A 14,272-nucleotide genomic window follows, 5' to 3' on the forward strand; every position below is an offset into this window, starting at 1 on the left:
GCCTTAAAACGGCAAAGTTTTCTTTGCACCCCATGACAAAATATGTAGAATTTCAGGAAATAAGCTTTGAACCTGCAAAATTCTCTCCACCAACAAGAGGGGTGTGAACAGTTTGTGTCATAAACAGTGCTTGTGCCCATAGAAATAGATGTGGCGTGTGAACGCTTGCGCGGCGAGGGAGACTTGTACACACTAGAGCTTGAAACATTACAATACTCATGTCTGTTCCCTTAAAAGTTACAGTATCCGTACGATAGGTATAAAAACAACATTTGACAAGGCTATTACGTTTGTGTTTGTTTATTGGACAACATGCATCCAGACATCATGTTTATAAATGTATATTTGATGTGGTGACGGGTACATATGTGCAATTACAGTGCATAGGATGAGATTACTGATGCTGAAAGAATGCCATAGAAAGTTCAACCAAAGGCAACAACAGACAGTGCGAGGACACTTGAAGGTTCACATGAGAGGTCATTTCTATACACCATGTCCATACAGTATACAGTATATTGCGTTAGTTTTTATTTGCAAGACATTTATTTCTGATAAGAAATACATTTGTTTGCAAGTTATGTTTCTATCAAGAATATTCGATCCCTAAGACATGTTATTCTGAAATGATTGATATGTGCATTTTCCCCCGCGTTTGGCACAAAGTATCAGAGCTGCACTATGTTTGACTTGATGAAAATCACAGTCACATATAGAGAACAAAACTGCTTCATATGACAACACATTGAGGGATATGAAAAAACATCAGATCACGCTCAACAAACTGTACATTAACATATTCTCCTCATTATTGCAATGTAACATTGGTCATATACAATATCATTGCTTTACTATTTTTTTTATGTATTGTCTATTACACTGGCTATTTCACATTTGCACAAATGCATATAATGTCAAATAGTTATTTCTCATATATGAACAGATAACCGAGCAACATTTTGTCAACCTCATCAAGGTAGACTTTTGCAAGCCCTGTTCTTTTTCACTATTTGATATACTATTTTCTGGTATGATACAGACTTGATTCAGCTTGTGATAAAAAGAGCAAGAGAATATATATAGCATTTCATTACAATGATAGTTAAATTCTTCATATATGATAAAGAGAAAACAGATTTCTAAAAAAGTAATATGACAAAAGGGAAAAATGTAAAATTTTAAGTACATGGCCATTAACAGATTAGTAATTGTGTTAGAATGATATTTCAGTTTCAGTAAACCTGGGAATCATACATTAGAACCCTGATTTAAACAAAAAATGTATATATTTGCATTCTTGATATCTTGATCTTTGATATAAAGTATCTCTTCTTCCATTAAGAAAATAGAACCATGTAAAAATCTAAACAATAGCTTAATGTTGTTTTGGTGGACCATGTCAAAAGCCAAACAAAACATATGTTTAAATGTCCTTTGAAACTGTCTCCACATTCACAGAATATAAATATTTACAGAAAACGTTAATGTACGATGTACTTTTTTGCAATAACAACTATCATTTGCATAATCATTTTAATAAATACATCTGACTTTGGAGGTAAACACCACAGAGGAAGTACACAAATCATATAACTTGGTATTATTTACATGTACATGTGCTGTGTGTTTAGAAGGAGAATTGGGCTGAGCCAGCAATCGGAACAGTGACTCGAGAGATAGAGATTGGCAGAGATAGAGATTGGCAGATGCATCTCAGGTTTGCTGATGATAACTATTATTATCTGTGTCTACGAAATTCCCCAAATGATATCTCCACATTTCTAAATTCATTCTCTACAATAGGTAGGATACTATCTTTAGAAACTGCCGTTGGTACTGTAGATTTATGTTGTGTATGTACTGTACATGTTCTTTAAGTGCTGTTGAATAAAAATGTATGTAGAAAAAAATGCCGTTGGCTACGTGCTTTGCAAGGGCAGGCTGTAATGCCACATGATATACACTAGTAATGTCGATATGTTTCAGACAACATAGTTACCAACAGAGCACAGACACTACGGCTTTACTCATTTATCTCATAGGAAATAGAAGGCCAATAAATTACCTTATGAATGGTATAGGGTGACATTATGGTGAGTTACATTTACGTCATTTAGCAGACGCTCTTATCCAGAGCAACTTACAGTAGTGAATGCATACATTTCATACATTTTTTACTCCGTACTGGTCCCCTGTGGGAATCGAACCCACAACCCTGGCGTTGCAAACACCATGCTCTACCAACTGAGCCACACGGGACCTAGTTCAATCAAAGAGATTGTATAATTGCTTAGTATTTGTTCTTTCTTTTTGTGTATGATACAGTGTGTTTGGTGGTAACCTTCAGAACATCTGAAACTAATGGTGAAGGGTAAACAAGACATTTTGTTCCTCAGGTTCCTGGCCTATATCCATTTGTCCAGTTGACAGTTTTGGTATCAGGGTGTTCAGTCTGTGTTTTGGCTCTAAATGGATCTCAGGACAGAATGGTCATTAAATATATGTCTCTGAAAAAAATTACATGCTCTCTCGGTTCCTTTCTATCAGTTCGATTTGTCTATGCTTAGTCACTGGGTTGAGTGTGAAAGGATAAAAAAGGAAACAATCCTTCTGGTAGTAGAGGACAGGGTTTTCTACTTCATACCTCTACGAAGCATCTGGTTAGCTGCAATAAGCATTACGCTGATGATAAATGCAAAGGCGAAGGCACAAATCAGGCTCTTCCGCACACATGTGTGCTTCTGTTGTGTTGGGCTGGCTGTGAAGATAGAGAGAACGTCAGAGAGAGTTATATACTGTATATATAGATAGAGAGAAGGTCAGAGCAAGAAAACAACAGAGACAGATATGTACAGTTGAAGTCGGAAGTTTACATACACATTAGCCAAATACATTTAAACTCAGTTTTTTACAATTGCTGACATTTATTCCTAGTAAAAATTCCCTGTCTTAGGTCAGTTAGGATCACCACTTTATTTTAAGAATGTGAAATATCAGAATAATAGTAGAGAGAATGATTAATTCCAGCTTTTATTTCTTTCATCACATTCTCAGTGGGTCAGACGTTTACATACACTCAATTAGTATTTGGTAGCATTGCCTTTAAATTGTTTATCTTGGGTCAAACGATTCCGGTAGCCTTCTACAAGCTTTCCACAATAAGTTGGGTTAATATTGGCCCATTCCTTCTGACAGAGCTGGTGTAACTGAGTCAGGTTTGTAGGCCTCCTTGCTCGCACACACTTTTTCAAATCTGCCCACATATTTTCTATAGGATTGAAGTCAGGGCTTTGTGATGACAACTCCAATACCTTGACTTTGTTGTCCTTAAGCCACTTTGTCACAACTTTGGAAGTATGCTTGGGGTCATTGTCCATTTGGAAGACCCATTTGCGACCAAGCTTTAACTTCCTGACTGATGTCTTGAGATGTTGCTTCAATATATCCACATAATTTTGCATCCTCATGATGCCATCTATTTTGTGAAGTGCACCAGACCCTCCTGCAGCAAAGCACCCCCACAGCATGATGCTGCCATTCCTGTGCTTCACGGTTGGGATGGTGTTCTTCGGCTTGCAAGCGTCCCCCTTTTTCCTCCAAACATAACAATGGTCATTATGGCCAAACAGTTCTATTTTTGTTTCATCAGACCAGAGGACATTCCTCCAAAAAGTACATTTCTCAAAAAAGTACAATCTTTGTCCCCATGTGAAGTTGCAAACCGTAGTCTGGCATTTTTATGGCATTTAAAAAATATACACTGCTCAAAAAAATAAAGGGAACACTAAAATAACACATCCTAGATCTGAATGAATGAAATAATCTTATTAAATACTTTTTTCTTTACATAGTTGAATGTGCTGACAACAAAATCACACAAAAAGAATCAATGGAAATCCAATTTATCAACCCATGGAGCTCTGGATTTGGAGTCACACTCAAAATTAAAGTGGAAAACCACACTACAGGCTGATCCAACTTTGATGTAATGTCCTTAAAACAAGTCAAAATGAGGCTCAGTAGTGTGTGTGGCCTCCACGTGCCTGTATGACCTCCCTATAACGCCTGGGCATGCTCCTGATGAGGTGACGGATGGTCTCCTGAGGGATCTCCTCCCAGACCTGGACTAAAGCATCCGCCAACTCCTGGACAGTCTGTGGTGCAACGTGGCGTTGGTGGATGGAGCGAGACATGATGTCCCAGATGTGCTCAATTGGATTCAGGTCTGGGGAACGGGCGGGCCAGTCCATAGCATCAATGCCTTCCTCTTGCAGGAACTGCTGACACACTCCAGCCACATGAGGTCTAGCATTGTCTTGCATTAGGAGGAACCCAGGGCCAACCGCACCAGCATATGGTCTCACAAGGGGTCTGATGATCTCATCTCGGTACCTAATGGCAGTCAGGCTACCTCTGGCGAGCACATGGAGGGCTGTGTGGCCCCCCCAAAGAAATGCCACCCCACACCATGACTGACCCACCGCCAAACCGGTCATGCTGGAGGATGTTGCAGGCAGCAGAACGTTCTCCACAGCGTCCCCAGACTCTGTCACGCCTGTCACATGTGCTCAGTGTGAACCTGCTTTCATCTGTGAAGACCACAGGGCGCCAGTGGCGAATTTGCCAATCTTGGTGTTCTCTGGCAAATGCCAAACATCCTGCACGGTGTTGGGCTGTAAGCACAACCCCCACCTGTGGACGTCGGGCCCTCATACCACCCTCATGGAGTCTGTTTCTGACCGTTTGAGCAGACACATGCACATTTGTGGCCTGCTGGAGGTCATTTTGCAGGGCTCTGGCAGTGCTCCTCTTGCTCCTCCTTGCACAAAGGCGGAGGTAGCGGTCCTGCTGCTGGGTTGTTGCCCTCCTACGGCCTCCTCCACGTCTCCTGATGTACTGGCCTGTCTCCTGGTAGCGCCTCCATGCTCTGAACACTACGCTGACAGACACAGCAAACCTTCTTGCCACAGCTCGCATTGATGTGCCATCCTGGATGAGCTGCACTACCTGAGCCACTTGTGTGGGTTGTAGACTCCGTCTCATGCTACCACTAGAGTGAAAGCACCGCCAGCATTCAAAAGTGACCAAAACATCAGCCAGGAAGCATAGGAACTGAGAAGTGGTCTGTGGTCACCACCTGCAGAACCACTCCTTTATTGGGGGTGTCTTGCTAATTGCCTATAATTTCCACCTGTTGTCTATTCCATTTGCACAACAGCATGTGAAATTTATTGTCAATCAATGTTGCTTCCTAAGTGGACAGTTTGATTTCACAGAAGTGTGATTGACTTGGAGTTACATTGTGTTGTTTAAGTGTTCCCTTTATTTTTTGGATTATTATTCTGACATTTTACATTCTTGAAATATAGTGGTGATCCTAACTGACCTAAAACAGGGAATTTTTACTAGGATTAAATGTCAGGAATTGTGAAAACATTTATTTGGCTAAGGTGTATGTAAACTTCTGACTTCAACTGTAAGAGCAGCACAGCATTTATTTATGGAAGTTTGTCCTGTCATTATCAGAGAATAAAAGATCAACACTAACCCTGATCGTTTGGTCAACTGTAAGCCGATTAAAAACACAACGAAGGGAAAACTTACACTGGTCACACTTATTGATAGTGGTTGAAAACTCTTACTGTCAATGTCCACTTGGCACTCTTGACTGTCCAGGTGGCTCTCTTCAGTCATGATGATGTTCTCAATGTCTTTCATGGTTAGGTGGTCACAGAAGGTGTCATACAGTAGCCTCTTCAGCTCATCCACTGTCAGCTTCGACATGTCACACTGGGGGACAGTACCAGACACAAACACTTGAGCACAGGTGTCTGTCTGCATATCAATGTTTGAGCAAGGTTACACAGAGGAGCATTTCTATGTAAGACAATTAGAGGTGGTGCAAAGGTTTTTATCCCATCACCGACACAGTTGTGGTGAATACATTTCAAATAATGGATTATGTTATATCAGATTTCACATATTTCATTTAGAGAATCATCAATTTTGATTAGCCTGAGCTTTTTTAGATGTGAATTCTTTGTACTGCTACAACGTTTAAAATCATGAACATCCTCCTGACTATTATGACATCCAATGTAATGATTCATTCATCACAGTGATGAAGAATTTAAACGATAAAGCAACTAATAAAGTGTTTGTTTTAATTGTCTGAACATGGCTCTGGAATAGACTCTCTCTCATGAATAAATTGAATAGAAATTTGAATCTCTGGGGAACGCTTGCAACGGCAATTAGGAATATAATACGTGATGTCATAACCACAGTGGAATTGCCCTCTCTTTAATGATTATTTAGCTCCTATCATGTTTTTATGGAAATTTTAATTAGACTGACTGTGGTTTATAATCACAAAAGCTTTGAAAGCCCTCAGGAAAATTATCTCACTCCAATGAGGAAATATTAAGCCATAATTAGCTCTGATAAAGAAAGAGGAGAAGGAGGTAGATGAGGGGGCTGATAGCAGATACCTTACCTTCCAAAATACAGAGTCAAAGTCCGCCCCATGGAACTTATCAGGCATCCCAGCAGCAACAAGTTTAGGTCCAAGCAGTGCAACAAATTCCTCGAAGTCAACCTGGCCATCACCTGCAGGGATAGGAGTGTGGATATTTAGTCAACATGTTGGTCAGCCAGACACTTTTACACATGTAATGGAGCAAAGGCCTTATCTTGAATGATCTCAGTGAACAGCATTTAAAATTGTGTGTGTTTGTGATTCACCATCCATGTCCAGCCTTTGGATAATAATCTCCAGCTCCACCTCATTGGGCATGTATCCCAGCGACCGCATAGCCACCCCCAACTCCTGCTTTGAGATGTATCCGTTTCCATCTCGGTCAAACACCTTGAAGGCCTCACGGATCTCTGTGGAGAAATGAAGGAACAAAACTCAGATAGGAGAATTGAGACTTGTCTGACATTCTAATGCACTGATAATGGGAAGTTCAGATTTCCCCACCACACAACATAGCTGTCCTGACCTTTCAAACTACCCACAGATAACTGTTAATAATGCTCAAACTTAGTTAGTTGCAGCTAGTTGGCTGATATTTTTATTGCTCAGCTGAATTTGTAGAGCTTTAAATCTCTGAGTGTGTATTTGAATCAAACAGCAGAGAGACTGAAGTTTTGCATATTTGATGCCAACTGTACCTTTTTCACTTCAAACAGAATACTTTAGCACATGATGAGAGGCTACAAGCCTATTAGCAGTAGCTAGGGGGTTTGGAATAGTTTCCATACCAGATCTTGGAGGAAATAAACAAAATCCTCATCAAAATTGTAAAGGGCTTTGTAAGTTTGTTTAGATCAGGTGTGAAATATCCTTGACCTGGAGTTTACCTAGATACAGTACATCACTATTGAGAAATTTGTGCATAAGAAGATCCACAAAAAAAGGCTGAGCCTGGGCAGGACAGGGAAACACAACAGATAATAAGGTGAGGGCCTTCCAGAATCAGCAAGTACAAACTGAGCAAATAATTTTTTATTTTATTTTATTTCACCTTTATTTAACCAGGTAGGCCAGTTGAGAACAAGTTTTCATTTACAACTGCAACCTGGCCAAGATAAAGCAAAGCAGTATGACAAAAACAACAACACAGAGATACACATAAAAAATCGTACGGTCAATAACACAATAGAAAAATCTATGTACAGTGTGTGCAAATGTAGAAGAGTAGGGAGGTAGGCATTAAATAGACCAAAGAGGCAAAATAATTACAATTTAGCATTAACACTGGAGTGATAGATGTGCAGATGATGATGTGCAGGTAGAGATACTGGGGTGCAAAAGAGCAAGAGGGTAAGTAATAATATGTGGATGAGGTAGTTGGGTGTGCTATTTACAGATTGGCTGTGTACAGGTAGAGTGATCGCTAAGCTGCTGTGACAGCTGATGCTTCAAGTTAGAGAGGGAGATATAAGACTCCAGCTTCAGAGATCTTTGCAATTCATTCCAGTCATTGGCAACAGAGAACTGGAAGGAAAGGCGGCCAAAGGAAGTGTTAGCTTTGGGAATGACCAGTGAAATATACCTGCTGGAGCGCGTGCTACAGGTGGGTGTTGCTATGGTGACCAGTGAGCTGAGATAAGGCGGGGCTTTACCTAGCAGAGACTTATAGATGACCTGGAGCCAGTGTGTTGGTGACGAATATGTAGTGAGGGCCAGCCAATGAGAGCATACAGGTCACAGTGGTGGGTAGTATATGGGGCTTTGGTGACAAAACAGATGGCATTTTGAGAATGACGCAAATATTAATTTCCACAAAGTTTGCTGCTTCAGTGTCTTTAGATATTTTTGTCAGATGTTACTATGTAATACTGAAGTATAATTACAAGCATTTCATAAGTGTCAAAGGCTTTTATTGACAATTACATGAAGTTGATGCAAAGAGTCAATATTTGCAGTGTTGACCCTTCTTTTTCAAGACCTATGCAATCTGCCCTGGCATGCTCTCAATTAACTTCTGGGCCACATGCTGACTGATGGCAGCCCATTCTTGCATAATCAATGCTTGGAGTTTGTCAGAATTTGTGGGTTTTTGTTTGTCCACCACCCTCTTGAGGATTGACCACAAGTTCTCAATGGGATTAAGGTCTGGGGAGTTTCCTGGCCATGGACCCAAAATATCAATGTTTTGTTCCCCGAGCCACTTAGTTATCACTTTTGCCTTATGGCAAAGTTCTCCATCATGCTGGAAAAGGCATTGTTCATCACCAAACTGTTTCTGGATGGTTGGGAGAAGTTGCTAAACGGAGGATGTGTTGGTACCATTCTTTATTCATGGCTGTGTTCTTAGGCAAAATTGTGAGTGAGTCCACTCCCTTGGCTGAGAAGCAACCCCACACATGAATGGTCTCAGGATGCTTTACTGTTGGCATGACACAGGACTGATGGTAGCGCTCACCTTGTCTTCTCCGGACAAGCTTTTTTCCGGATGCCCCAAACAATCGGAAAGGGGATTCATCAGAGAAAATTACTTTACCCCAGTCCTCAGCAGTCCAATCCCTGTACCTTTTGTAGAATATCAGTCTGTCCCTGATGTTTTTCCTGGAGAGAAGTGGCTTCTTTGCTGCCCTTCTTGACACCAGGCCATCCTCCAAAAGTCTTCGCCTCAATGTGCATGCAGATGCACTCACACATGCCTGCTGCCATTCCTGAGCAAGCTCTCAACTGGTGGTGCCCCGATCCCGCAGCTGAATGAACTTTAGGAGATGGTCCTGGCTCTTGCTGGACTTTCTTGGGCGCCCTGAAGCCTTCTTCACAACAATTGAACCACCCTCCTTGAAGTTCTTGATGATCCGATAAATGGTTGATTTAGGTTGGAGGTTATTTTGTAAAGGACATCGCCGAAGTCAAGGATGGGTAGGATAGTCAGTTTTACGAGGGTATGTTTGGCAGCATGAGTGAAGGAGGCTTTGTTGCGAAATAGGAAGCCGATTCTAGATTTAATTTTGGATTGGAGATGCTTGATGTGACTCTAGAAGAAAAGTTTACAGTCTAACCAGACACCTAGGTATTTGTAGTTGTCCACATATTCTAAGTCAGAACCGTCCAGAGAAGTGATGCTAGTCGGGCAGGAGGGTGCGGGCAGCATTCAGTTGAAGAGCATGCACTTAGTTTTGCTAGCATTTAAAAGCAGTTGGAGGCCACAGAAGGAGTGTTGTATGGCGTTACTGTCTAAATAACCTGGATTATGCACTCAGCAGGGGAATATAGGAACCAGTTCCTCGAAACACATGCTCCACTTTGCAGTTTGTCGTTTTCAAACCCGTTGAGTCTTGTTAAAATTAAGTAACTGCAATATTTAAAACCTATTTTGCACTAGAAGGCTTATTTGCTGACAAATGTGGATTTAAATTGGCACAAGTTGAGGGAAAACAGCCTACGCACATTTGCATGGACTGTGTATAGGTTTAGTATAGCATTTTGATTTCATTTGTATACCTCATTTGAGCACAGTATTGTTGAAGTTTGGTGTGCTGAAATCTGATATGAATGTATGCTTCTACACCTTGTACACCGTGCTTCTAAATCAAATCAAATCAAATCAAATGTATTTATAAAGCCCTTCTTACATCAGCTGATATCTCAAAGTGCTGGACAGAAACCCAGCCTAAAACCCCAAACAGCAAGCAATGCAGGTGTATTGCTTGGCCGTGCTGCTGCTCCAGTTTCAACTGTTCTGCCTGCGGCTATGGAACCCTGACCTGTTCACCGGACATGCTACCTGTCCCAGACCTGCTGTTTTCAACTCTCTGGAGACAGCAGGAGCGGTAGAGATACTCTCAATGATCGGCTATGAAAAGCCAACTGACATTTACTCTTGAGGTGTTGACTTGTTGCACCCTCGACAACTACTGTGATTATTATTATTTGACCATGCTGGTCATTTATGAACATTTGAACATCTTAGCCATGTTCTGTTATAATCTCCACCCGGCACAGCCAGAAGAGGACTGGCCACCCCTCATAGCCTGGTTCCTCTCTAGATTTCTTCCTAGGTTTTGGCCTTTCTAGGGAGTTTTTCCTAGCCACCGTGCTTCTACACCTGCATTACTTGCTGTTTGGGGTTTTAGGCTGGGTTTCTGTCCAGCACTTTGAGATATCAGCTGATGTAAGAAGGGCTATATAAATACATTCGTTTTGATTTGATTTAGAAGCACGGTGTACAAGGTGTAAAAGCATACATTCATATCAGATTTCAGCACACCAAACTTAAACAATACTGTGCTCAAATGAGGTATACAAATTAAATCAAAACGCTATACTAAACCTGTACACAATCCATGCAAATGTGCATAGGTTGTTTTCCCTCAACTTGTGCCAATTTAAATCCACATTTGTTGGCAAATAAGCCTTCTAGTGCAAAATAGGTTTTAAATATTGCAGTTACTTAATTTTAACAAGACTCAACGGGTTTGAAAACGACAAACTGCAAAGTGGAGCATGTGTTTCGAGGAACTGGTTCCTATATTCCTCTGCTGAGTGCATAATCCAGGTTATTTAGACAGTAACACAATTGTATGTTTACTGTGAAACAATGAGCAACTGAGTGGCCATAGGCCATTTATATTTAGTGAGCTTAGACAAAGTCCGAAGGATTTGGCTAGTGGGATCTAGCATCACATACCTCCACAGCATCCACTATAAAACATGCATGGGGTCTGAATTACAATATAGTGAAGTAATTAGACACCACAAACTCAGTTCCATTTGACAGGAGAATGGAAATAGTAATAGTAATAGCATGCAAACGAATTAGTCGAGACTCCCATTACTTTACATTTACATTTTACATTTACGTCATTTAGCAGACGCTCTTATCCAGAGCGACTTACAAATTAGTGCATTCGCCTTATGATATCCAGTGGAACAACCACTTTACAATAGTACATCTATATCTTTTTTTTTGGGGGGGGGGGGGTTAGAAGGATTACTTTATCCTATCCCAGATATTCCTTAAAGAGGTGGGGTTTCAGGTGTCTCCGGAAGATGGTGATTGACTCCGCTGTCCTGGCGTCGTGAGGGAGCTTGTTCCACCATTGCGGTGCCAGAGCAGCGAACAGTTTTGACTGGGCTGAGCGGGAACTGTGCTTCCGCAAAGGTAGGGGGGCCAGCAGGCCAGAGGTGGATGAACGCAGTGCCTTTGTTTGGGTGTAGGGACTGATCAGAGCCTGAAGGTACGGAGGTGCAGTTCCCCTCACAGCTCCGTAGGCAAGCACCATGGTCTTGTAGCAGATGCGAGCTTCAACTGGAAGCCAGTGGAGTGTGCGAAGGAGCGGGGTGACGTGAGAGAACTTGGGAAGGTTGAACACCAGACGGGTTGCGGCGTTCTGGATGAGTTGTAGGGGTTTAATGGCACAGGCAGGGAGCCCAGCCAACAGCGAGTTGCAGTAATCCAGACGGGAGATGACAAATGCCTGGATTAGGACCTGCGCCGCTTCCTGTGTAAGGCAGGGTCGTACTCTGCGAATTTAGTTGTGATGAATACTTTGGGGCACTTGCATTCATGTGTTAACCTTCTGTTAAATGTTTGCAATTGATAAAAGGCAAATCGGAAACTCTTTTGTGTACTGAGGACTGAAACTAAATGTGTCTGTGTGTCCCTAACCATAGGCAGAGCGCCAACTATTCTGCGGCCAGGGTCAGCCTGACCTTACTGCTCTGGGACACAACAGCAGGATCAAGACAAATCACACGTTACAATTACAGTAAGTGCTTTTATAGCAAACTGTTATGCTTCCCAGAAAGCACATCAAAGGAAAACTATGATTAATGATTTCTATAACAGTCAAATCAATGAGTAAGTTGTTTTGATAGCTATTGTTCAGTCTTCACATCCTATGTATGATGGAGATGAATATGACATTGCCAAGGTTATCTTTTTCCGTACACTCTTAGAAAGAAAGGTGATATCTACAACCTAAAACGGTTCTTTGATTGTCCCCATAGAAGAACCCTTTGAAGAACACTTTTTGGTTCCAGGTGTAACCGGTGTGAAATGGCTAGCTAGTTAGTGGGGTGCGCGCTAATAGCGTTTCAATCGGTGACGTCACTCACTCTGAGGCCTAGTTGTTGTTTCCCTTGCTCTCCAAGGGCTGCGGATTTTGTGGAGCGATAGGTAACAATGCTTTGAGGGTGTCAGTTGGTGATGTTTTCTTTTCTTTTTTATGTTACCTTTGTTTAACCAGGTAGGCAATTTGAGAACAAGTTCTCATTTACAACTGCGACCTGGCCAAGATAAAGCAAAGCAGTTCGACACATACAACAACACAGAGTTACACATGGAGTAAAACAAACATACAGTCAATAATACAGTACAAAAACAAGTCTATATACAATGTTAGCAAATGAGGTGAGATAAGGGAGGTAAAGGCAATAAAAAGGCCACGGTGGCGAAGTAAATACAATATAGCAATTAAAAAACACTGGAATTGTAGATTTGCAGTAGGTGAATGTGCAAAGTAGAAATACTGGGGTGCAAGGGAGCAAAATAAATAAATAAATACAGTAGGGGATGAGGTAATTGTTTGGGCTATTTATAGATGGGCTATGTACAGGTACAGTGATCTGTGAGCTGCTCTGACAACTGGTGCTTAAAGCTGGTGAGGGAGATAAGTGTTTCCAGTTTCAGAGACTTTTGTAGTTCGTTCCAGTCATTGGCAGCAGAGAACTGGAAGGAGAGGCGGCCAAAGGAGGAATTGGCCCAGGGGGTGACCAGTGAAATACACCTGCTGGAGCGCGTGCTATAGGTGGGTGCTGCTATGGTGATCAGCGAGCTGAGATAAGGCGAGACTTTTCCTAGCAGGGTCTTGTAGATGACCTGGAACCAGTGGGTTTGGCGACGAGTATGAAGCGAGGGCCAGCCAACGAGAGCGTACAGGTCACAGTGGTGGGTAGTATATGGGGCTTTGGTGACAAAACGGATGGCACTGTGATAGACTGCATCCAATTTGTTGAGTAGGGTGTTGGTGGCTATTTTGTAAATGACATCACCGAAGTCGAGGATCGGTAGGATGGTCAGTTTTACAAGGGCATGTTTGGCAGCATGAGTGAAGGATGCTTTGTTGTGAAATAGGAAGCCAATTCTAGATTTAACTTTGGATTGGAGATGTTTGATGTGAGTCTGGAAGGAGAGTTTACAGTCTAACCAGACACCTAGGTGTTTGTAGTTGTCCAGATATTCTAAGTCAGAACCGTCCAGAGTAGTGATGCTGGGCGGGCGGGCAGGTGTAAGGCAGCGATCGGTTGAAGAGCATGCATTTAGTTTTACATGAATTTAGGAGCAGTTGGAGGCTACGGAAGGAGAGTTGTATTGAAGCTAGCATTGAAGCTCTTCTGGAGGGTAGTTAACACAGTGTCCAAAGAAGGGCCAGAAGTATACAGAATGGTGTCATCTGCGTAGAGGTGGATCAGAGACTCACCAGCAGCAAGAGCGACATCATTGATGTAAACAGAGAAAAGAGTTGGCCCAAGAATTGAACCCTGTGGTACCCCTATAGAGACTGCCAGAGGCCCAGACAACAGGCCCTCCGATTTGACACACTGAACTCTATTGGAAAAGTAGTTGGTGAACCAGGCGAGGCAATCATTTGAGAAACCGAGGCTGTTGAGTCTGCTGATGAGGATGTGGTGATTGACAGAGTCGAAAGCCTTGGCCAGGTCAATGAATACGGCTGCACAGTATTGTTTCTTATCGATGGCAGTTAAGATATCGTTTAGGACCTTGAGCGTGGCTGAGGT

The 14,272-nt window shown here is 42.0% G+C and overlaps 1 protein-coding gene across 1 annotated transcript in view; it reads right to left on the minus strand.

Moving 5' to 3' along the window:
• Positions 1-284: 284 nt before the first annotated feature.
• The window catches only part of cabp7b (calcium binding protein 7b), a 30,799-nt gene continuing 16,811 nt past the window's right edge, over positions 285-14,272 (minus strand). Inside the window, exons 2-5 of the mRNA XM_014130334.3 lie at positions 6,745-6,888; positions 6,497-6,609; positions 5,643-5,790; positions 285-2,758 (exon numbers count right to left, since the gene is read on the minus strand). Coding sequence (XP_013985809.1) covers positions 2,634-2,758; positions 5,643-5,790; positions 6,497-6,609; positions 6,745-6,888 — 530 coding nt within the window. The 3' untranslated portion in view covers positions 285-2,633. The remainder of the gene's footprint in view (positions 2,759-5,642; positions 5,791-6,496; positions 6,610-6,744; positions 6,889-14,272) is intronic.

The sequence above is a fragment of the Salmo salar genome, chromosome 01 (assembly GCF_965601325.2).
Source record: "Salmo salar chromosome 01, fSalSal1, whole genome shotgun sequence".
NCBI classification, from domain to species: Eukaryota; Metazoa; Chordata; class Actinopteri; order Salmoniformes; family Salmonidae; genus Salmo; species Salmo salar.